This window comes from Elephantulus edwardii, unplaced genomic scaffold, assembly GCF_000299155.1.
Source record: "Elephantulus edwardii isolate Elephantulus edwardi_28Jun2011 unplaced genomic scaffold, EleEdw1.0 scaffold00257, whole genome shotgun sequence".
NCBI classification, from domain to species: Eukaryota; Metazoa; Chordata; class Mammalia; order Macroscelidea; family Macroscelididae; genus Elephantulus; species Elephantulus edwardii.
The window spans coordinates 1,584,670-1,607,278 of NW_006400007.1; the positions used below are offsets into that span (position 1 = coordinate 1,584,670).

General features: G+C 36.1%; 1 protein-coding gene across 1 annotated transcript in view; it reads left to right on the forward strand.

The window, feature by feature from the left end:
- Nucleotides 1-22,609, forward strand: part of MED13 (mediator complex subunit 13) — a 158,701-nt gene that overhangs the window by 13,811 nt on the left and 122,281 nt on the right. The window contains exons 3-7 of the mRNA XM_006899467.1: nt 15,932-16,077; nt 16,948-17,145; nt 18,929-19,123; nt 19,787-19,949; nt 20,146-20,256. Of these exons, the coding sequence (XP_006899529.1) occupies nt 15,932-16,077; nt 16,948-17,145; nt 18,929-19,123; nt 19,787-19,949; nt 20,146-20,256 (813 nt within the window). The remainder of the gene's footprint in view (nt 1-15,931; nt 16,078-16,947; nt 17,146-18,928; nt 19,124-19,786; nt 19,950-20,145; nt 20,257-22,609) is intronic.

Consider the following 22,609-nt stretch of genomic DNA (forward strand, 5'->3'; position numbering starts at 1 on the left):
GCCTTCTGGGTTTCTCTGATGTGACTCATTTTGCATCTTGGCTTCTCCTTAAGCCTTAACTATTGAGTTAGTTAATATTTTTACCTTTACTGACTTTTTTCTTAAATTTAATGACCATTTCTTATCTGCTACCATCACCATTCTACATTGTCTTCATCTTCTCTTTGCCATTCATTGTTGGTATAGAAAGAGTTTTACAAAGGAGTAGAGGTAAAAGAATATATTTAATTACCCATGTCAAGTACTGAAAATATTTTATTTCTCTTTATGAAACTGTCTTAACAGGGTTACTATTAGTTGAAAATACAATTCTCTGTGGTGGAGCTTTCCATGAATCCAGTAGTTTGTTTACCTTTTAATTGAATACTAGTATCTTTGGTAGACTGACCCATTTAGGAAGATCAAATTGTTTTTAATAGTGCAGTGTTACTATACACTTTGTTATTTTCTTTTTTTTTAGGCACAGTGTACAAAGAATACTTTTTCCAGAAGAGATAGTAGCTGTTCTTCATATACCTGTCCGTCCCTAGATCAAACTTCTTTGCTCTTCCACTCCCTTCAGGGCAAAAATAAAAATCAAGAAGCTAAGTCTGTTGCCTTTTATAGTTAGGACTTTTCTTCCATTGAATTCAATGGAATGATATGTGGGAGGGTGGTATATATAAAGGTTGAGCTTTAAATTTCTGGCTTTAGAGCCCTTTATGAAGCAGCAGCAATATTGTTATGTTTCTATTTTTTTTAAATAAAATTTTATTTCAATTGTGATTTTAATGAACATTTATAAAGAAGTTAGATTTTCATTCATTCTTGCACATTTTACTCCCTTGCCCTCCCTTCCCTTCTCCAGTTTACTTTTTTAAACTGCAACATATATATTTTTTACAGCATATTCTTTCCATTTAATTTTTTCCTCATTCATTCATTGTTGCACATTTTCCTCCCTGCCCACACCTCCCCCCAGTTTGTTTTTCTCCTTGAAAAGGAAAAAAAATTCTTTCATTGTTACACAATCCTCCCCTCTCTAAGTCCACAGTCTACTTTACTATGCATTTCTTTTTCTGGAATCTTGTCATGAAAATACCACCTAATCCTATAATCTTTTTAAACAGTTCTCTCCTTCATCTCTTTCAATGCAGTATACATTATTTATCCCCTCTTTTCTTGTTTCCTCCTACCCCGAAGTCAGTCGCATTTTACAATAGTGGCAGTATGTGGTATTTGTCCTTTTGTGACTGAGATATTTCACTCAGCCTGATGTCCTCCAGGGTCACCCATTTCATATATTTTTCATAAAATATTTCATGAGTTCTTTCATTTTCAGTGCAGTGTAGTATTCCATTGTTTGAATATACCAGTTTCTCTATCCATTCATTTGTTGATGGGCACTTGGGTTGTTTCCACCTCTTCGCTATGATGAACAAAGCAGCAATAAACATGGGTATGCATAATGTTTCTATTCCTTTTGTTTAACTTATTTTCTTTTAAAATGGTTTAAGTATTCTTTAAAAGCAGCAACAAAAACCCTAGGCTTGTTTTGAAATTATTTGTACCGGAACAAAGGAGTAAATAATATTTCTTAACTTTTAAAAAATATATTATTTTTCTCTTAAAAAGAACAACAAAATCTTCTAAAGGCAAAACCAAGGATCCTTATTCTTCTAATTATCTGAACTCTCCTATGATTAAGTGTCTAGTTAAGAATCTTCAAATACTGAGAGATGAAATAAGATTGTGGAGCTACAAATTCAAAAAACCTGTTATCATTAAGTCTTTTCCAGCTTTCAGTAACTCTGTCAGCAGGGTAGAGTAGAATGTCCCAATAGAGTTTATAAGGCTGTAAATCTTCATAGAAGCAGAATGCCCTGGATTTTTTTCCCCCTTGGAGCAGTCAATGGGTCTGAGTGCTGATGGTTACCAGCCAAGTTCTCTAATCACTGTTCTCTGTGCTCAAAGACCATTGTTAAATAGTCGACTTGAATTCATCAGCTGCTCCACTGGTGAAAGATGAAGGCTATGGAAAGTCACTATGAGTTTAAATCTCCTTTATGGCAATAAATTTTGGTTTTCATATACAGCATTAAGATGTCCTTTGTTGGGTTCTTTAGTATCTCTGAAAATCTGACCTTCTGTAGGAGCTAAGAATTTATTTATTCTTGTTTGCGGAGTAACACTGTACAATAGAAATATGAATCATGCGGTGGTGGTATGTGCCGTTGAGTTGGCTGCAACTCATAGCAACCCTTTGTACAGCAGCCCTAAACCCTGTTGTGTCCTGTGCCAATCTGACTTTGTACAGCAGCCCTAAACCCTGCTCTAGCCTGTGCCAATCTTACTGTCTCTGACACATATAAAACTTAAAATTTTATAATTGGTTCATTAAAGAAAGTTAAACAAGAGGAAATGAGGCTAAATGATTATTTAGGTATTGTTTGATCTAGACTAGCCAAACTGATGCCATTTCAACATGTCACTAGATATGTAAAAACTAAGAGTGATAGTTATAAGAAAGTTGGGGTTTTTTTTAAGTACTCAAAATCTGTTTTATATTTAGAACACATCTTTACTTGGACTAGTCACATTTCAAGTGCTTGATAGTCAAATGTGTATATAGGGGCTGTTTTATTAACTGTTCTTTTTGGATTGCCCTCTAAGCTTGGCAGTGTTTATTGGTAAAAGATATAAATTATCTGATATTCTATGTATGTTAAATTGCGAGTGTGCCCTGGATTCTATCCCTGTCCCTACTTTCTGCCCAAGTTAGGCAGTTATTTCAGAAGTCTTTAGTTTTGTTTTCCTTTTCCTTAGTCTGTATTCATCTGTCCTTCATGTCTGTCATCGAGACTTAAGTATCCTATTTCTGGAAACTTAAGTGTTGATGTAGTACTTATGGCCATGAAATTTCTTTGATGATTGTGTGATTTGAGTTTTCATGGTCAATTTTCATGCTTTCCTAGAACATTTCTAAGAATCCTCCCTCTCTTCCTCCTACCCCCCTAACCTATACCCCCTGCTTTTCTTATTATGCTTCTTTTATGTACTGTCAAATCAGATCTGACTGGTACAGGAGGAGACTGCCCCTCCTTCCCCGGCAGAGCATCTGGTGGATTCGAACCGTGTGCCTCTGGGATTGTAGTTGTAGCTCCTTGCCACTAGGCCACCAGAGCTCCCCTTTATTATGCTTCTTAATATCACTTCATTAACTCACTGCCATTGAATTGATTGGGACTCATAGTGACCTTTTGCTGGGTTTCTGAAGCTATAAATCTTAGCAGAATACTGTGCTGCTTTTTACTTTAGAGTCACTGGTGGATCCAAATCACCAGAGATGTGCAGGCTTTTGGTTAGCAGGGCAATAAACTATGCTCTACAGATTCATACAATTCTATTTGAACTACTCTCTTTAAATATAAATGATAAGAGAATGTTTTGAAAGAAACAGTAAAAACCCTTTTACCTAAGAGAATTGATCCACTGAATAAAGAAACATTTCTAGCACTTGCTTGACTTAGTATACATCAGACACAGTTCTGAATTAAGACTTACTATATTGATTGGAGTAATTTCCACAGCAACACTTTCACTACCTCAATTTTTTTAAGAGATCTGAAGCACAGGGAGGTTAATTAACTTGTTAAAGGTCATACAGCTAGCAAGTAGTTGGGCTGGATTATCCGGCCTAGAAAAAATGAGGCAGCTCATAGACTTGGTAGACCAGTAGTTCTCCTTTGTCTGAATCTTCCCAAGATCCAAACTCCCTATCATTGAGTCAGTTTTGACTCTTAGTAAGTAATCCTCCATTAGATTTCTTAGGTTGTAAATCTATATGAGAGAAGGTGGTACATATTTCTTCTGTGGAGCAACTGATGGATTAAAATATGTAAAAGACTACATCGCCAGAACTACTTTTTTAAAAAAATTCTAGGAAATAGTAAAAACAGCCCTTAAAAATAACTGTAAGAAGAAAAGAATAATTAAAGAACTCTTGATCTTGTAAACAAGAGTAAGAAAAACCCCCCACAAAGCTCATTTTCATCAAGTTGGAATCAACTCATAGCTGGCTTTCCATTGGGCTTTCCAAAACTGTACATCACACAGAAAGAGATTTTCCCATTTTTTTTCTCTTGAAGCCTCTGGTGGATTTGAATTGCCAGAGAGGCATGTGGCATTTGAGTTAGCACAACTCCTTACAGGTTAGGCCCCCAGAACTTCCAGAATAAGAATATTGCTATATTCTGCACATTCTTTGCTGCGTAGTGTAAATTATATATTAGTTTGCCACGTGAGTAGAAATATAGATGCATTATCTTTTGGATTGTAAGATTTTTGTATTCATGTTCATAGGAAAATTATATGTACAAATTTTAGAATTTTACTTAAAGGTAAAAAAAGCAATGTAGTTCTCAGAATTGTCTTCAGGAAATTATCTGCGGAGCTTCAGAAAATATTGACACCTAGAGCATATAAATTTGTTAATTACTGGATTAATGGAATGAGTAAGATGACTGGAGTTTTAAGTCAGCATTTCCTCTAGCTCATGTTAAGATTTTTAACAAGAGCCTTGAATTTTTTCCCATGAAATGGGATGTTCTCTTTCTGTATCTACCCAAAAAGTGCCAAAAATTAGATATTTTTTAAATTATAAATATTTTAGAAAGAAAAATTATGAAGATTAGATGTATGCAATATGTTAGTAGTCCTTGGTGTAATGGTCAAGTCACCAACTGCTAATGGAAAAGTGAGTGCTTTGAATTACCCTCAGGAGAAGAGACCTCCTGATCTGCACCTGAAAGGTTACAACCTAGGAAACTGTATGTGTACTTTTGTTATTTCCTGTCAGGTCTCTATGTGTTAGAAGTAAATGGCGTAACAACAATGCAGTATTGGAACAGCTGGCTTTATAAGCATGTCTTAAGTTTTATTTTTAGATATAAAGAATCATTGTTAGAAATGTTTCTGCATATTTATAAATAGATTAACAGAAAACTATGTGTTTGAGTTTTATCATCTTTAAAATTCTTTACCTTTTTTATCTTGGTTCTAACAGTATAAACTTTCAGAGCAGGTATATTTTCTTATAGATCATAGGTAGCAACAACAACAAAAAAATTGATGAGGTGATATTATAAGTGATACCATTTCTTGAAAGAAAGCAGTTTTGAAATTGTTACTATTAACTAACATTCTCTTTGTTTAGTATTCTCTGACTAGAATATTGTCTTTAAGATGAAAATTTTATATTGCGAATTCTAAAGTTTTTTCACCTGTATCATATATAAACTTGGTTTGTTTTAAGATCAGACTATAATGGGAACAAATGCTAGCAGTATAGTAGTTGATACTTTTCTTTGCTCATAAATAAGTAAATTTGAGAGCTTCTGTTAAGTAGGCAATACTGTTAGAGAAGCTGAAAGCATTGATCACGTGTTTTACACTTTGAAATACTGGATTTTAACAGAGACCCCTAGGAGACAAATTTATCACTTTGCTATCAAAAAGCCATGTTTTCTTTTTTGTTTATAAGTTAATGATGGTCAAATTCTCACTGGACATATGGAAAGAGATAAAGAAGAAGGAAAGACAGCCCCTGTGAAAGGAACAGATGCAACATGAGGATAGCCGAGCCTGACTTCTTCTATCTGCTTCATAAATGGGAACTTTCCCATTAATAATGTTCATAGTGAATAGACAGCTGCTTGCTCAGGCACACCACCCCGCATGCTCCTGCACCTATTTCCATCAATCACTGGGTCCAGTCTTCGTTGTTGGCTCACAGACTTTACTCATACTTGTGATACCAAGATTGGGGTTTATTAGGGAAATAGGTTGAGGAATGGGAGAGGCAAAGAATATCTCACAGTGTAAGCCTAGGTTTAATCCAGCATTCTCAAACCAGATTAACAGCAAAACACAGTGCCTCAATTAGTAAAAGTCTGGGTTTTAGTTCAGCAGCATGAATTCAAGAAGCCTCTGGCTTCCTCAGTCATCCAGCAGGGTTTGACTCAGAGCAGTTATAAGTTAGCTGCTCCTTCAATCATCTGGCAAGCACAACCTTAAACTATGGCTAGTAGAAATGCGAGAAGCCTCAGGTTACAGCTTGGTACAATTTCTCCACAGAAATGCCAGTCTCTCCACCATTGTAGTCTCTGGAGTCATACTCTTAGCAGGGTCTTACTCTACAGTGTGGGAAGCATTCTTATCCTAGTCCCACAGCTATGGATAATTTACAAACCCATGTGCCTACAGTTCAGGTAGTTGGAGACCAGCAGGGGCTAAAATTATGGTTAGAAAATACAACTTTTTTATTTAATCATTTTTTTAATTAATTTTATTGAAAATTTACAGAGACTTTGGGTTTCCATTCATTCATTGTTGCACTTTTCTCCCTGCCCACCCCTTCCCCCTCAGTACACTCTTCTCTTTGAAAAGTAAAAGAAAAGTTCCCTGATTGTTTTACAATCCCTCCCCCCAGGTCTACTCCGCTATGCAGCCTTCATTCTGGACTCCTGTCATGACAGTAATACCTAATCATATATCCCTTTTAAACAGTTTTCTCCCTCATCTGTTTCAGTGCAGTATACATTATTTATCCCATCTTTTAGTCTCCCCCCAACCCCAGTGTCAGTCCTGTTTTACAGCAGTGGCACTATACAGTATTTGTCCCTGTGTCACTGAGATATTTCACTCAGCATAATGTCCTCTGGAGTCACCCATTTTGAATATTACATGAGTCTTGTTTTTCAATGCAGCATAGTATTCCATTGTGTGGGACTATACCACAGTATCCATTTGTTTGTTGATGGGCACTTAGGTTGTTTCCAACTCATTGTGAACAAAGCCGCAGTAAACGTGGGTATGCATGTATTTGGGTGGCATTTATGATCTCTTTGGGGTATATTCCCACTAGTGGAATTGCTGGGTCAAGTGGTATCTATCTCTATTTACAACTTTCTGAGAAAGCGCCACACCGCCTTCCACAGTGGTTGCACCATTTTATACTTCCACCAACAGTGAATAAGGGTTCCAGTTTATCCACAACCTTGCCAGCATTTGTTGCTTGCTGTTCTGTTAAATGTTGCTATTCTTACTGGGGTGAGATGGAATCTCATAGTTGTTTTGATTTGCATGTCTCTTAGAGCTAGGGATTTTGAACATTCCTTCATGGGTTTGTTGGCCATCTGAATGTCTTCTATGGTGAAGTGTCTGTTCATATCCTGTGCCCATTTTTCAATTGGATTGTTTATCTTGTTGTGGTGCTCAAGTATTTTATAAATTCTTGATATAAGTCCCTTATCTGACATGTCATTACCAAATACTTTTTTTCCGTCTGTGGCTTCCCTTTTTATCCTGTTGGAAAGTACAACTTTAAAACTAACACCACATCCTCTATCATTTTTTATGTCATAATTTAAGTTTTCTAAGAAATACTGAAGTTAATGTACTTTCTAACATTTCCAAGATAAGCCGTTTAGATTTTTCAGCCATATAAAATTTTTTTAATGACAAAAATCCATTTTGGTTTCTTTTTTATTTAATGGTTTAATATTTTATATGTGAAATGAAAGAATTGAAAGCTGTATTTTTTTAAGAGCTGTGTTTCACTGATTAAGGGGAGCATTAGAAGGATATAAAATTTCGTTTTCCTCACCTCTTTGTCTTTTAAAGATAAAGAACATGAAACGATTTTAGTTGTTGCTTATACTTGCAAATGATCTTGAATTTGCAATTCAGATTTTGAAATCTGGTATTCAGCTACTGGGAAAGCACATACCATTCAGAATCATTTCATAGCACGTTTATTTGATCCCTACATATTTTTCTTCAATATCTCCTTTAATAAATATTCTTACAGTAGTAAGACTTACAGTAGTAAAAAATATTTATTTCAGCCAGTTGAATGTAAAGTTTTTATTTGTTCCTTTATTTTTTTTATCTTTTTAAATACTCTCGTTTGGTTGTTTTTTTAAATTGTTGCACATTTTCCCCCCTGGCCCACCCCATAGTGCCTCTCTTGTTCCAGATTGTTGTTTTTAATAGATAGAGAACGCATCTAAATATTCCTTTGACAGTTCTTCCCCTCATCTGTTCTACTGCAGTGTTCATTATCCACTCTTTTTTCCTTCTCCCCCCAATACCTTTCCCAGCCACCTCTCCCCACCCCCCTAAGTCTGTTCTTTTTTATAACAGTGGTATTACGTTGTATATGATCTTTTGTAACTGAGAAATTTCACTTGGTATAATGTCCTCCAGGCTCCCCCATATTGTGTAATGTTTTACCAGTTCATTATTTTAATTATTAGATATTTTCTATATTTTTATGTTATTTAGGCAGTAAAGTATTTCTTCACACGTAACATGAGTCACCATTTTTCCAACTTTGCATAGCAATTTTCTTACTTTTTCTAGTGTTTATAACATCCTCCAACTGGTCCTAAAATTGCCACAGACTTCACACTTTTGTTACGGTGGAAGATCACTTTTGGTGCCAGTTTCTGTTACCAGTTACCACTCTGTGTAACAAACTACTCTGCATACTTGAAACAGCAATCATGAGTTTTCACCCATGCATCTGCAGGTCAACTTAGAGGTTAGTTTATCTAGGCCATACTCTTCTTAAATTGCAGGTTGAGTCGAGATCTACTCTGTATGTTTATCATTTCCAGATTGGTAGGCCAACCAAGACATGTAGTTATCATGGTGATGAAAGAGGCACTGGAGGCAAATTGAACTGCATGTAAACATGTCAAGCTCCTGCTAACCAAAGAAAGTCACAGCGCAAGCTAAAAGATAACTGTTAGGAAATCAGGTGTTGCTTACCAGTTGATTGAAGGTAGGGGAGCAAAGGGGGAAAAATTGACATGATTCTAGTTTTTTGCCTTGGACATACAACTTGACAGTAAAGAGAATATGCTTATCTAGAAGGAAGCAGTTCAAATGTCAGCTTTATTCTGTGGTTTTTAGAGGGTACTTAATTTGTACTAATTTCTATATTTTAGAGCTAGAGCATTGAACAAAAAAGAATTCTTACAAGAGTAGAGCTTATACTATGTATTGGGAAGCTTTACTTGATTGAAGCTCAACATCAAGAAAACAAAGATTCTTATTCCTAGGCCGATTGGCAGCATTATGATAGACGGTGAGGAGATTGAGATTGTTAACAACTTTAGTTTGCTTGGCTCCACAATCAACACTCTTGGTACCAACAACCAAGAAATCAAAAGACGAATTTCATTGGGAAAGTCTGCCGTCAGGGACATCTCCAGAGTACTGAAGAGCAATGACTTCAGTCTGGAGACTAAGGTGTGCGCCTGATCCAGGCCATGGTCTTTGCAATTTCTTGTTATGCATCAGAAAGCTATACAGTGACTAGGGATGATAGAAAAATTGATACCTTTTGAGCTGTGATGTTCGAGAAGAGTATTGAACATACCTTGGACTGCTAGGAGAATAAACAGGTTCATCCTGGAGAGAGTGAAACTGGGCTACTCCTGACGCAAGGATTCTGAAGCTTTATTGGACATATTTCGGGCTTCTTACAAGGAGTAACCAACCAGTCCTTGGAGATGGACATCATGCTTGGGAGAGTGGAGGGAGAACTGGATGAGATGGATTGCCTTAGTGACTAGGGTAATGGAGGTAGGTAGGTGTGTCAGACAATAAGGTTGGCTCAGGATAGAGCAGAGTTCAGAGCTGTTGGAGGCAACTTGACATAACAACACAAGAACAATACTATGTAACAAGATAGTTACAGTAATAAAACAAGTGAAGCAAGAAGCTGCTCTGCAATCCCAGAGGCTCATGGTTCGAATCCACCAGATGCTCTGCTGGGAAAGGAGGGACAGTCTTCTCCTGTACCAGTCAGATCTGATTTGACGGTACACAGACACACAAAATAATAATAAAATAAAAAACAAACAAACAAACACAAGTGAAAAGAAATGGAAAGGAAGGCCAACTTTAGATTGTCAATAGTAGGGTTGTTTGTTTTTGAATCAGTGAAGGATGTGTCTAGAAGATAATACCAGCCAAGACCTGAAGGTGGATTGTGAATATTTGGGATATTTGAAGAAGAGAAACAAATTTTTAAAAACCATCAGGGAAACCAGTGTGAAGAGAAGGGAAGTACCAAAGCGCATTAGAATGACTTTTATGATGTTACATAATTTCCTTTTCCCCCTTGTTGTTTGTTGTTGCTGTTAGATGCTGTTGAGTGTGACCCATAGTGACCCTATGAACAGATGTGAACCCTGTCCTATCCTGAGCCATTCTCGTTTTCTGACACACTCAGGCCCATTGCAATAGTCACTGTGACTTTCCATCCAGTTAAGGGTTTTGTTTTCTTTTGCCAACCTTCTGCCTTTCCAAGCATGTTATTCCTCTTCAAGGTATAGCCTTTTAGCAATATGTGAAAAGTAGATGAAACAAAACTTTATTATCATTTTTGCCTTCAAGGAACCCTCTAGAAGCACTTTTCCCAAGACATATTTGTTCTGGCAATCCATGGGATAGTTGGTACTCTTCTCCAACTTCACAGCTCAGAGACATCAGTTCTTCTGTCATTCTTACCCATTATCCAGCTCATCACAGCGTTTACTCTAACTAATTAAATAATTGTGTGTCTAAGGGAGCTCTGGTGGCCTAGTGGCAAGAAGCTGCACTGCAATCCCAGAAGTACATGATTTGAATGCACCAGATGCTCTGCTGGAGGAGGAGGGGCAGTCTCCTCCTGTACCAGTCAGATCTGATTTTGAAGGCATGCAGGCGCATAAACACACACACACGCATGCACACACACACACACACACAGAGTAATTCTGTGCCTGTTACAATGCCATGCACTTAAAATACAAACCAAACCGACTAGTGTCAAGTAAGTTTTTATTCGCAGCAACTCTCTACCTTGTTCCCAAGGCTGAAAGTCTTTACAGGAGAAGATTGCCAGTTTTTCTCTCACAGAGCTGCCGACCTTTTGGCTTATAGTCCATCCTGTTAATGTCACCAGAGTTGCCATATGTATATCTCAAAATATTCCTCTCTCCCTTGCATTCATTTGGTAGCTCAGTAAAAACAAAACAAAAGTAGAGTTGCGTGTAGGGCTAAATATAATGGCCAAGTTTTGTGCAGAGTTGTTCTGAGTCTGTAAATGAATATGCAGGTATTAAAATAAGGTTTGTGTTGGCTAAGTTTTTTTAGTTTGTTTTGCAGTACATTAGTATATATAGCTAGTTTCAATATTGCTGGAATCATAGTGAAATGGGACTTACTCCGTAAAATGAACATTGGAAGGGGGTTTTTTTTCTGACTGAAGTCCTCAGCATTGTTATTAGTTAATAGATTTTTACTGGATGATTATTTTATACTTTTATATAAATATAAATTATAAATATAAATATGTGTCTGGGCTGTAGCCTGTCTCCATACCTATTTGGTCTATATATTGAGTAGATTATTTGAGAAGTTAGCCTATTTTAAGAAGAATGTGGCATCAGAATCTGAGGAAGACTCCTCAAACCTATGTTATGCAAATGACACAGCCTTGCTTGCTAAAAGTGAAGATGACTTGAAACACTTGTTGCAGAAGATCAAAGATGACAGCTTCTAAATACATTACATCTCAACATCAAGAAAACAAAAATACCACCAGATCAATAGACATCATGATAGATGAGGAAAAGATAACATTGTTAGTGATTTCTGCTGTCGCAGCACTCTCCAGAATGTTAAAGTGCAATGAATGATGTCAGTTTCAAGACCAAGATGTGCATGATTCGAGCCAGAGCTTTTCCAATTGACTTCTTGTGTTTCTGAAAGTTGGATAAAGAATAAAGATAAGAAACATCAATACCTTTGAATTGTGTTGGAGAATAATACAGACTATCCCATGGACAAATAACTGTGTCTTGGAAAAAGTGCTGCCAGGGTGTTCTTAGAGGCAAGGATGAAGAAACTTTCTCATACACTCAGTCTGTTGGACATGTTAATGGGAGGGATGCTGGGGAAAAAGGTCATAATGCTGGGCTAGGTGGAGGGTCAATGAAAAAAGAGGACAACTCTCAACAAGACAGACTGACACTGTGACTGTTAACAGTGGATTCAAGTATATTAGATGATGTAGGCACATCCAGATGGGGCTAAGTTCACATCTGTTGTTCATAGGGTAACTATGGGTCATAGTGGGCATGAGGGCACCTAATGACAGCAACATACATTTATAGTAAAGCAAATATGTTGTTATGTGCCGTCGAGTCGCCTGCGACTCATAGCGAACCTATGTACAACAGCCCTAAACTCCGCTCTGTCCTGTGCCAATCGCACTGTCTTTGACACTCCCATCCCAATTATCCCAGTCACTGAATCAATCTACCTCATAGAGGGCCTTCCTCTCCTGCGCTGTCCCTCCACCCTCCCAAGCATGATGTCCCTCTCCAAGGACCAGTCTCTCCTCACAACATGTCCAAAGTATGTTAGACGGAGCCTCAGAATCCTTGCCTCCAAGGAGCCACCCGGTTTAACCCTTTCCAGGACAATCTGGTTGTTTTCCTAGAAGTCCATGGTATTCTCAATACTCTTCTCCAGCACCATAGCTCAAAGGCATCATTTCTCTCAAAGGCATCACCTTTGACAGGGAAACATTACTACTAAACTTCAGAGACACTGATCCCAACATAAAGAACTACCATCAGCTGATGTGTTTGAAATCACAGAAGCCATGGAAGCTTCATATATAAGTTATTAGATGGAGGGCTGGTGAAAGGGAGATAGGTGTGAAGGGAGGGGGTAGAAGTGGATGGGTATCCTGCTGGATGGTGAAGCAGAAAATAAGTGGGTAAGGACGCGTGTGAGAAAGGCAGGGACAACACTGACACTAAAGTTAACTCCGCACTAAAGGATATACCTTTAACTTGCTGGTCTATCTGATACTTCTCTAAATCTGAACATTCACATTGAAACAGACTAGGAAAAAGGATTGGCCATCCACTTCTGAAATAGCAGGCCTCTGAAAACCCTATGTGCAAAGCAAATATATAAGGCAAAAAAATTTCAACTCATAGCAGTCTTGTATGACAGTAGAACCGCTTTATAGGGTTTCTAGAACTGTTAAGGTGTATGACAGCAGCCTGCTACATCTTAGTGGCTGAAACGTATGAACTGCCGGCCTTTCAGTTGGTAGTTGAATGCTTAGCCTCTGTGCCATCAAATCTTTGAGGATATCTGTAATTTCAAACTTAATTGCTGTCAAGTTAGAACCAACTTATTGCCAATGCTCCAGTGGATTTCTGAGGCTGTAAGTCACATGAAAGGAAATTACTCTCCTTTCTCACTTGGAGCTGTGGCTGAATTAGAACTACTACCAAGGGTGTTGTCTTTGGTTTAGCAGTGCATCTCCTTTCAGACCATGCCATCAGACCTCCCAAATGTTTATAGTCTCTTCATAATTGCTCCACCAATAGCTTTTTCCAATAGGATTAGCATTTTAATGAGAAATAAATTTTTAAAAATGTTGTTTGGGTGAGCTGGTGGCCTAGTGGCAAGAAGCTGCACTGCAATTCCGGAGGTGTGCTGTTTGAATCCACCAGATGTTCTGCTGGAGAAGGAGGAACAATCTCCTCCTGTACCAGTCAGATCTGATTTGACAGTACACACACAAAAAATATTTAAAAAAAAAAAAAAAATGTAATTCGGTGCTTAGAATTTGATCCTGGAATAGAAAAAGCTAATTAAATCTGTAGTTACTATAAACAATAAGAAACGTACATGATGATGATTTTTATAAAGGTAAAAAGTTGGAGAGGAAAAGGATCACTTTAGAATAGTTGTTGTGTATTGTTGGAGTGCATAGCTACTTTCCAGTGGGTTTTCTGAGGCAGTAAATTGCATAGGCGGCAAAAGCCCATCTTTCTCCTGTGAAGATGGCAACGCCATTCCTTATCACTAGGCCACCAGAGTATATAGTAACATATATAGTAATATATATTATTATGTCAATGTCAATTACTATTTGACAAATACAGCACGGTTATGTGTGATATAGACTAGAGGCTTAGAAGTATCAGCATTTTAACTTTCTCTACATGGTTGTTGTGATGCCTTTACTTACTGATTTGAGAGAATATATGACAAATGACTTACTGCTCTGAAAGGTAAAGAGTTGTTTCATTAATTACATTGTTTTTCATCTTTACTTTTGTTACTTTTATAACTTGAAATACTGTGTTTAAATTTTAGTATTTTCTATGAACTTTGACACATTCTGTTGACTCTCCACTGGATATAAAATGTCAAGAAATTCTGCAGCCTTGCATTACTATTTACCTCCTTTCTACACTTTGCCACCCCATTTATGTTAGTCCCATTACTTCTCTGTCATTTTATTTTGCCCTGCCTTGTCCAGACATAATCCAAGATGGTTTATATGTTACATAATAAAGAGCCCTTGTGCTTTAGTGCACCACATGTTAGACTGCTAACTAAAAAGGTCAGCAATTCACATCCACTAGCCACTCTGGGAGAAAGATGGACAATCTCCTCTTGTAAAGATTATAGCTTCAGAAATCCAGTGGAGGATCACTGTGAGTTGGAGTTGACAGTAGTTTGGATGACATGTCCTTGAGATTTAGGGTTGATTAATGGTTTTTATTCTATGTATTTGTAGTATTAAAGAGATAGATAAAATAAGAAGTTTTGAGTTGGTTAATGGTCATGTGTAGTGTGCTGGTGGCTTAGGGCCTCTTGGCAGCTGGCTGAAAGGTTAGCAGTTCAAATCCACCAGCTGCTGTGTGAGAGAAAGATATAGCAGTCTGGTCCCATACAGATTACAGGTTTGGAAATACTATAGCACAGTTCTCCTTTATCCTTCGAGGGTTACTATGAGTTGGAATGTATTTGATGAGAGTGTATTATTAGTCATACATTAAAAAAAAAATAATACTTAAAACCTTTTAGATAAATTCTTCAATATAAAGAGAACAAATGAGAAATGTAGATGTCTCCCCTGCCGCCATAATGTCTACTTTTTGCTCACTTTGATGCGTCTGTCTTCTTGGGTATGTTGTTTGGTTTTTGGTTTGGGTGGTTTTTTTTGCCCCCCAGCCTACTTACCCAGCCACTATAACTCAAAAATCCTTTACTGCTGTTGAGTTCATTCAGAATCTTAGTGTCATTTTATTGGATATCAGAGGCTGTAAGTCATAAAAGAAGGGGACTACCTGTCTTTTTCTCCCAGTGAGTGGTTGATGATGGATTTGAACCTTACGAGTTACATAGCCTGTGGCTTAGTAGCACAACTTGTGATGGACTGTGTGCCACAGCTTGCATTACAAGCTTCCCTCTTACATATCCTCGGTTTTAGGATGCCCTCAATTTTGAGGCTCATTATTGCTTTAATAGAACTCACAGTGGGAGGAGTTTCTACATTAAATGATGCATTGATGATAAGATGCAGGCCACTTTCAGAAGTAATAAAATGAGCATATTATTTCCATTTAATTTCTTAGGTTTGCAGGAAAAAAAGAACATAAATAAGTCATTGTTAATTGTCCTATTCATGGACCCTTGGCCGGGGGAGCTGCCAAAGGAAACTATTTTTCTCAATTAAATGAGTTCATACTATTTTGATAATTTACCCTTTTCACTAAATCCACTCGCTCACCTCACTTTTACTCATGTCTGTGACTATTTATGTTTGGCCATGCCTAATTTACTTAACTAGTTTCTCTGTTTATACTTTTTCTGTTATAAAAAGTACTGTTTCTTAGAGCTAAACCATATCCCTGATTTTTCTTTCATATGGTTTAATACGGTTGCTAGATTAAAAAAAAATTAATTTCCACTCTTTTGTGATATAACTTCTTAATAAAGAAAAGTTAAAACTTACTATTTGGTCATTAATCATTTCTAAAATATAACCTTTTGTTTTATTTTGTTTTTAAATTAGTGAACACTTGTCCTGCTCTTTCACCTTTTTCTTGCACGGAGACAGCAATGTTTGTACCAGTGTGGAAATTAACCAACATCAACCTGTGTACCTTCTTAGTGAAGAGCATATTACTCTTGCTCAACAGTCTACTAGCCCATTTCAAGGTAGATTGTTTTATTAACTTTGGTATTTTTTTATTATTTTGTTGTTTTAAGAAGATCTTTATTGGAATTGGTCACTTAACATTTTGAAATTGCTAATATTTTCCTCTAATCATTAACCTAATGATAATTTTTATACCATTTACTTCTCTCTGAAAAGTTAGTTAAGAGAATTAAGTGAAAAATTTTTAATACAAGTGTTTAAAAAGCATTTGGAGATTATTGGTAATGTTATAAAGAGGGTTTTTAAAAAATTATTTTATTTTAATACTATATGTTATTGCTGCTGGTGCTGTTGAGTACAAACCATAGCAGCCCTGTGAACAACAAATCTGAACCATGTCCTGTCCTAACATATAAGTGATTCTGTTTGCATGGTTTTCTTGTTTATTAGATAATAACTTTTAACATTGGAATATAGGAACTTTGGACCTCTTTCATTCTTTGTAAATGGTTGAACTCTAGAGTGAATATTTTAAAAGTTAACTGTTGCTTTGTTTTTAAGTATTGACAGTATGGTTTTTTTAATTTTTTTTTATTAAATTTTATTAGTTTTAATGAACATTTACAGAGATTTTGGGTTTTCATTCATTCATTGTTGCATGACAGTATGTTTTAATTTAAGAATATAAGTGCTCAGGTTTTTATATGCATATTGTTTCTCCTCAAATTATTTTTCGTTACTGAAAATCGAGGAACTAAAGGTTACCTAATATTTCCAGTTCATGTTGAAATTCTAGTTATCTGAGTTTTTATGGGGTAGACAAAATTTTACCTATTATTATATAAAGTTGTATAATTACTTGCCAAACTATTCTGTGTGGTCTTAATTGGTACAGCATTATTTACCTTGTATCTGTTTTGGATTTCTAGTTATCTTAAGCCCATTTGGACTAAATGGCACTCTCACAGGACAGGCATTCAAGATGTCTGATTCAGCTACCAAAAAATTGATTAGTGAATGGAAGCAGTTCTATCCTATTTCATCTTGCTTGAAGGAGATGTCTGAAGAAAAACAGGAAGATATGGATTGGGAGGATGATTCGTTAGCTGCAGTAGAAGTTCTTGTTGGTATGGATTCTGATTACTATTAAACTTAAAGGAGGAAATCACATGACTGTATGAATAGGATTCTAGCTACTTTTTCAATATAGGGAGCTCTGCGGACCTAGTGGTAAGAAGTTGTGATGCAGTCCCAAAGACGTGGTTCAAATCCACTAGCTGCTCTGTGGAAGGATGATCAGTCTCCTCCCATGCAGTTTACTGTTTCTGAAAACTTGCTGGAGGCTCAACTATGGATCAGTTCTGATTCTATGGCACACAGCTGCTGGCTTGAATCGTATCACCCCTAAATTGAAATTCTCGTTCATCTCAAAGTACAAGCATCTCTAGCAAAGCAGCATTAATTTATATAGGGGAAAATTTTGTCCCTAAACTAAAAAAAGTAACTTACCAAATAACACAGACATTTTACATGTAACATATATTACTGAGACACAAGTCAAAGCTGTGGTTGCTTACAACATTACTTTTGCTTTTTGGAATATGGTACAGCTTTTTTTAACTCCTGCTACAAAACAAACCCACTGACACTATTTTCACAAAAGCGAAACTCCTCTTCACATAGATGAACTGCTAAATGTAGGTCTTTTGTAAAAGTGAAGTGGTGTAAAGCAGACTTTCTAAAAATGAGGGATATCTATGTTCATTTCCTAAATAGCATCTTAGATGCCTCAGTGGCTTTCAACGTCAAAGACTTATTTTTTATTCTCAGTTCACATTATTGTAACTTGATTGTGGTTTGATTTCTATATATTTTCTCATTTTGCAAAGTGGTTAAAGGAATATCCACTTTCTGTCCTTACAGTTTAATAATAAAGGAATGATGAAGATCAAACCTTGCCATGCAGATACTTAAATCTTCTGTTGGAATGTTGTTCTGTGTCACATCTGTGCATATGTGAACATTAACAGGACCAAACCCAGAATCATTGATGTGGGAAAATTCATCCCACCAAAGTAATGGAAGGAAGTAATAGGCAATAAATTATATTGGAAGACTGAAAAGTTCAAAACCTGTGTTGAACATCATGTTATCTTTTGGTAAAACTGTTACTTCTGACAACATGAAAAGGCAGATTGTGCACCTAAAGATCTTAAAACTTTTGTCTACTCTGCCCTGGTTATGTGTATTTAGATTGCTGTGTTTTATGTGTCTTCTTATTCATGCAGTCAGTTACCTATACCTAGGATACGGATGTCATGGGAGTGCAAAAGAAAAAGATGTTGCACTGACTATGAAGTCCCTGCCTCATGCAAATTGCATAGCCAAATCTGATAATGTAATGACAACATATAGATCACCTTAGAAATAGGGAACGTGTAATTAAGTGGTGATGTTATGTATGAAGGTGGCTTTAAAAAAAAATTACTGGGGCTCATTTTCAGTAAACGTTACTTGCAGAACAGTTTTGACAAAAACAAAACACAAATATAGACTTTTAAAAATTGAGACACATAAAATCTAAAATGATCATCCTTAATTCTAGTGCCTTAGACTTCCTTTGTTAAGCTTTAATATAACTTTATAAAAACAGTACACCGACATAGATAGGAAATCCAGAAAAGGAAAAAATGTGCTTTCTTTTAAGTGTCTCTCACCAAAGCTGACTATTGCTATTAGATTCTTGTAGAAAGGCCTTATAGTAAAAGAACATATATTTGTAGAAGTTTTTATTTATGCAATGTGATCATAATATATTTACTTTTTTGGTAATAGTGTGTTTTGCCTGAAACTTCTTGTCCACAATAAAGCAGTCATTTCTTTTCTTGTCTTTAATTTTTTTCCTTTCAGCTGGTGTCCGGATGATATACCCAGCCTGCTTTGTTCTAGTCCCTCAGTCAGACATTCCTACTCCTAGCTCTGTGGGATCCTCTCATTGTTCTGCTTCTTGCTTGGGTGTCCACCAAGTGCCTGTTTCCACAAGAGATCCTGCTATATCTTCAGTTACTCTTACACCACCTACATCTCCTGAGGAAGTTCAGACAGGTATTATTCTGATTTGGCTTAGTGGTAAGGAGTTGTGCTGCCAGCCCAAAGGCTCATGGTTCAAATCCAGTAGCTACTCCATGGGATAAAGTTCATTTAACTGCCTTTGGAGCATCAGCTACAGAGTCACTTCTGACTTGCTTGTATACAACTACAACATTTCATCAGCTCGAATGTTGAGTCTATTATTTTGAGTACAGTAAGCATTTGAAAAGTAATTTATTTTTAAATTTAAGACTTTTAAAACTTTCTCAAGTATGAAACAGAAGGCGCCCTTATCTAAATTCCATAACTGTTAACATTTGCCCTTTTTGTATTATTAGTCTCTCTCTGCATATTATTCTCTAAGGACTCAGAGTATTTGTGAAAAATTAATGACACTCTCCTGGGTAACTCTCATACAGAAGAATCCTGGGTAAGGAGGACTGTATGATAGTTATCTAGGAGATAGCTTTAAGTTCAGCATTAATATCCAGTTGATATACTCCATTCAAATTTATATTTTCTGTGTTTAAAGTGCCATACTTTTTGCTTTGAATTTAAGTAACTTTATCTAGGTATCTGGATCAAGTTATATAATAAATTAATTAACAATACAAAAACATAATTTTGTTTAAACTTGCCTCTTTTCTACTACAACCACTTTTGTTTTTGTGTGTTTAGTTGATCCTCAGTCTGCCCAGAAGTGGGTCAAATTTTCTTCAGTATCTGATGGCTTCAACTCTGATAGTACTAGCCACCATGGTGGAAAAATACCAAGAAAATTAGCAAACCATGTGGTGGATAGAGTTTGGCAAGAATGCAATATGAATAGAGCACAAAACAAGTATGTATTTTCATTTTTCAAATTTAAAAATTTCATCTTCATTTTTGCTTATAATTAGATATTTGAAGTATAAAAAGTCACTTGTGTAATTTTAAATTTAAAAATTGATACTGAAAACCCAATTATTAATATTTAACTCCAAATTGCTTGTAGAAAATTTTATAGATTCTAAAGAATTTGTCATTTTAAATCTTAGGAGGAAGTATTCAGCTTCATCTGGTGGTCTGTGTGAAGAAGAGATAGCAAAAAAAGTAGCATCCTGGGATTTTGTTGAATCCACACAAAGAACAAATTGCAGTTGTTCAAGGTACATTTTCTTTTTAATTTAATGATATCTGTACTTTAATAAGTTTTTATACCCCTGAATATTTACACTTTGCTTTGTAAACACACAAATTGGGATTCCCCCCCCCACCAAGGTGTGTTAGAGAAAGAAAGTTCATTAGTTTGAAGTCACTCTCTCCCTTCCAAGACCATGTACTTAGAAATATGCACACTTTTTTGGTTGATATGTATATGTTTATGCATACATATAAAAATACTCAGACTTTTTTTTTAAGAAAATACAAAGCCTTTTCTAAGTATTGGGAATTTGATATGTTTTCAGGAGTAATATATGAATCGTTTACATGCCAGGAAATGGATTTTCTCAAAGTCCATTACCAGCAGTTGGCATGCCAAGTGATACTTGGAACAGAGCATTAACTGTACACCTTATTGACAGAGAGGTGAATAACTTTGAAATAAAGTTTTAGAGAAATATTTTTTTAAAAAAAAAAAGAAAAACCCCAAATACCATAGGCTAGATCTGCAAATAGTTAATAAGGAAAACTCTAAAGTACACGTCAGTGTTCTGAAAAAGGGGGATTGTCAAATCTAATTCAAAGATGTGTGAATGATAACTGGTCATATGTTGGATGGGAAAACATTTTTTATATATTGCATATATAATGTTATATATAAATACATAATACTTTTATGGAATTATTTATTAATATTTTCAAACATTGTATTCCAGGAGCTGTATTAAATTTGGGTTACATTAGTAGTAAATGAGACTATTATACATCTTGAACTCTGCTGGGTGTGAGGCAGATAATTTAAAAAGAAAGCTAATTTAGTAGTAGTAAGTGCTAGGAAGACAGAGCTATGTGACTGGTAAAATACAAGACAGAATAATAGGAGACCCCAACAAATTGACTGCAACTCACAGTGACCCTGTGAGTAGCTCATCAGAATCTTTGTTGTGCTCAAGCTTATTGTTGCAGTTACTGTTCAGTCCAACATGTGAGGCCCTTCTTCTCCTTCACTGCCTTCTCTAGCATGATGTTTTCCAAAGAATTAACCCCTCCTGACAAAATGCCCAAAGTATTTGAGACAAAATTTTATCATTGCTGCCAGGGCACACCCTGATTACATTCTCTCCAAGAGATTTCTTTGTTCTTTTGGCAGTCCATGGCATTTTTTACATGTATGTATGTGCTGGTATTTCTTGTGTTGCCACCAATCTGAGAACTGATTGTGTATATTTGTATAAGAAAGCAAAATTATTTTAATCTGAATTTTTTTTCCAGTTACTGTTGATATTGATGGACACTTTACTCTGGTGGGAGTCCATACAGGGAATTGTGCTGCTAACCTAAAGGTGGCTCCTTTGGTGGTCCAGCTCTAACAGTAAGCTCTGAGGTAGAAAGATGGACAGACTCCTCTCATAAAACTTACAGCCTCTGAAAACCTTCTGGAGGGTCAGCTGTTAGTTGGTTCTGACTGGATGGCAGTGAGTTTAAGTTTGTTGTGGGTGCTTTTTGGTTTTGTTTTACTTTCTTTAGTAATACTGAGTAGTGCACACATACTAATAGTAGACGTTACCTGTGGTAGAATTTTCATAAGGAAATTAGTACTTAGAAGATTAATAAAAAGCAGTATGTTATATTCCAAATGTTGACACTAAGGAATTATATAGTGTGTGTGTGTGTGTGTGTGTGTGTGTGTGTGTGTGTGTGTGTGTATACACACGGTTAATAGGAAAAGACTCTGAAGAGATCACTCCATTGAATTGTTCTTTAAGACAGCTTCTCAGAAGATCCTTCAGTTTGGTTGAGTTCTAATATGAAATTCATGTGCTGTAGGGTTTCATTTCACCCTGTAAAGGAATGTACGTTTACAAAATCTATAAAGTAAAAATTACAATGATTTTTAAATTACTAAAAAATTTAGAAAGCTTTTATTCATATATACCCTCTGTTGTTGAGTAGATTCCGACTTACGATGACTTTCCATCAAGTTTCTGTGACTGTAAATGTTTAATGGGAGGAGACTACCTATTTTTGTTCTTTGGAGTGGCTGGCATCACAGGCCTATGTTAGCAGCCCGACTCTAAACACTCTATGCCACCTTTGCTTCTCCTACTAGTATAAAAGTATAGCTCCAGTGAATAATTTCTTCTAGCTAGATAGTGAATATATGGATTTTCACTTTTACACATCTATATATTTTTAATATACCCAAATATTTCACCTTAAGAGAATAGATATGCTGTCCTGCTTTAACAAAAAAACCCCACAAATCAACCACCATTGAGTTTTTGCTTAGTGACCCTGAAGAACAAAATAAAATGCCACGTAAGAGAGTAGCTTGTGGATTAAAATTTCAGTTTTTAT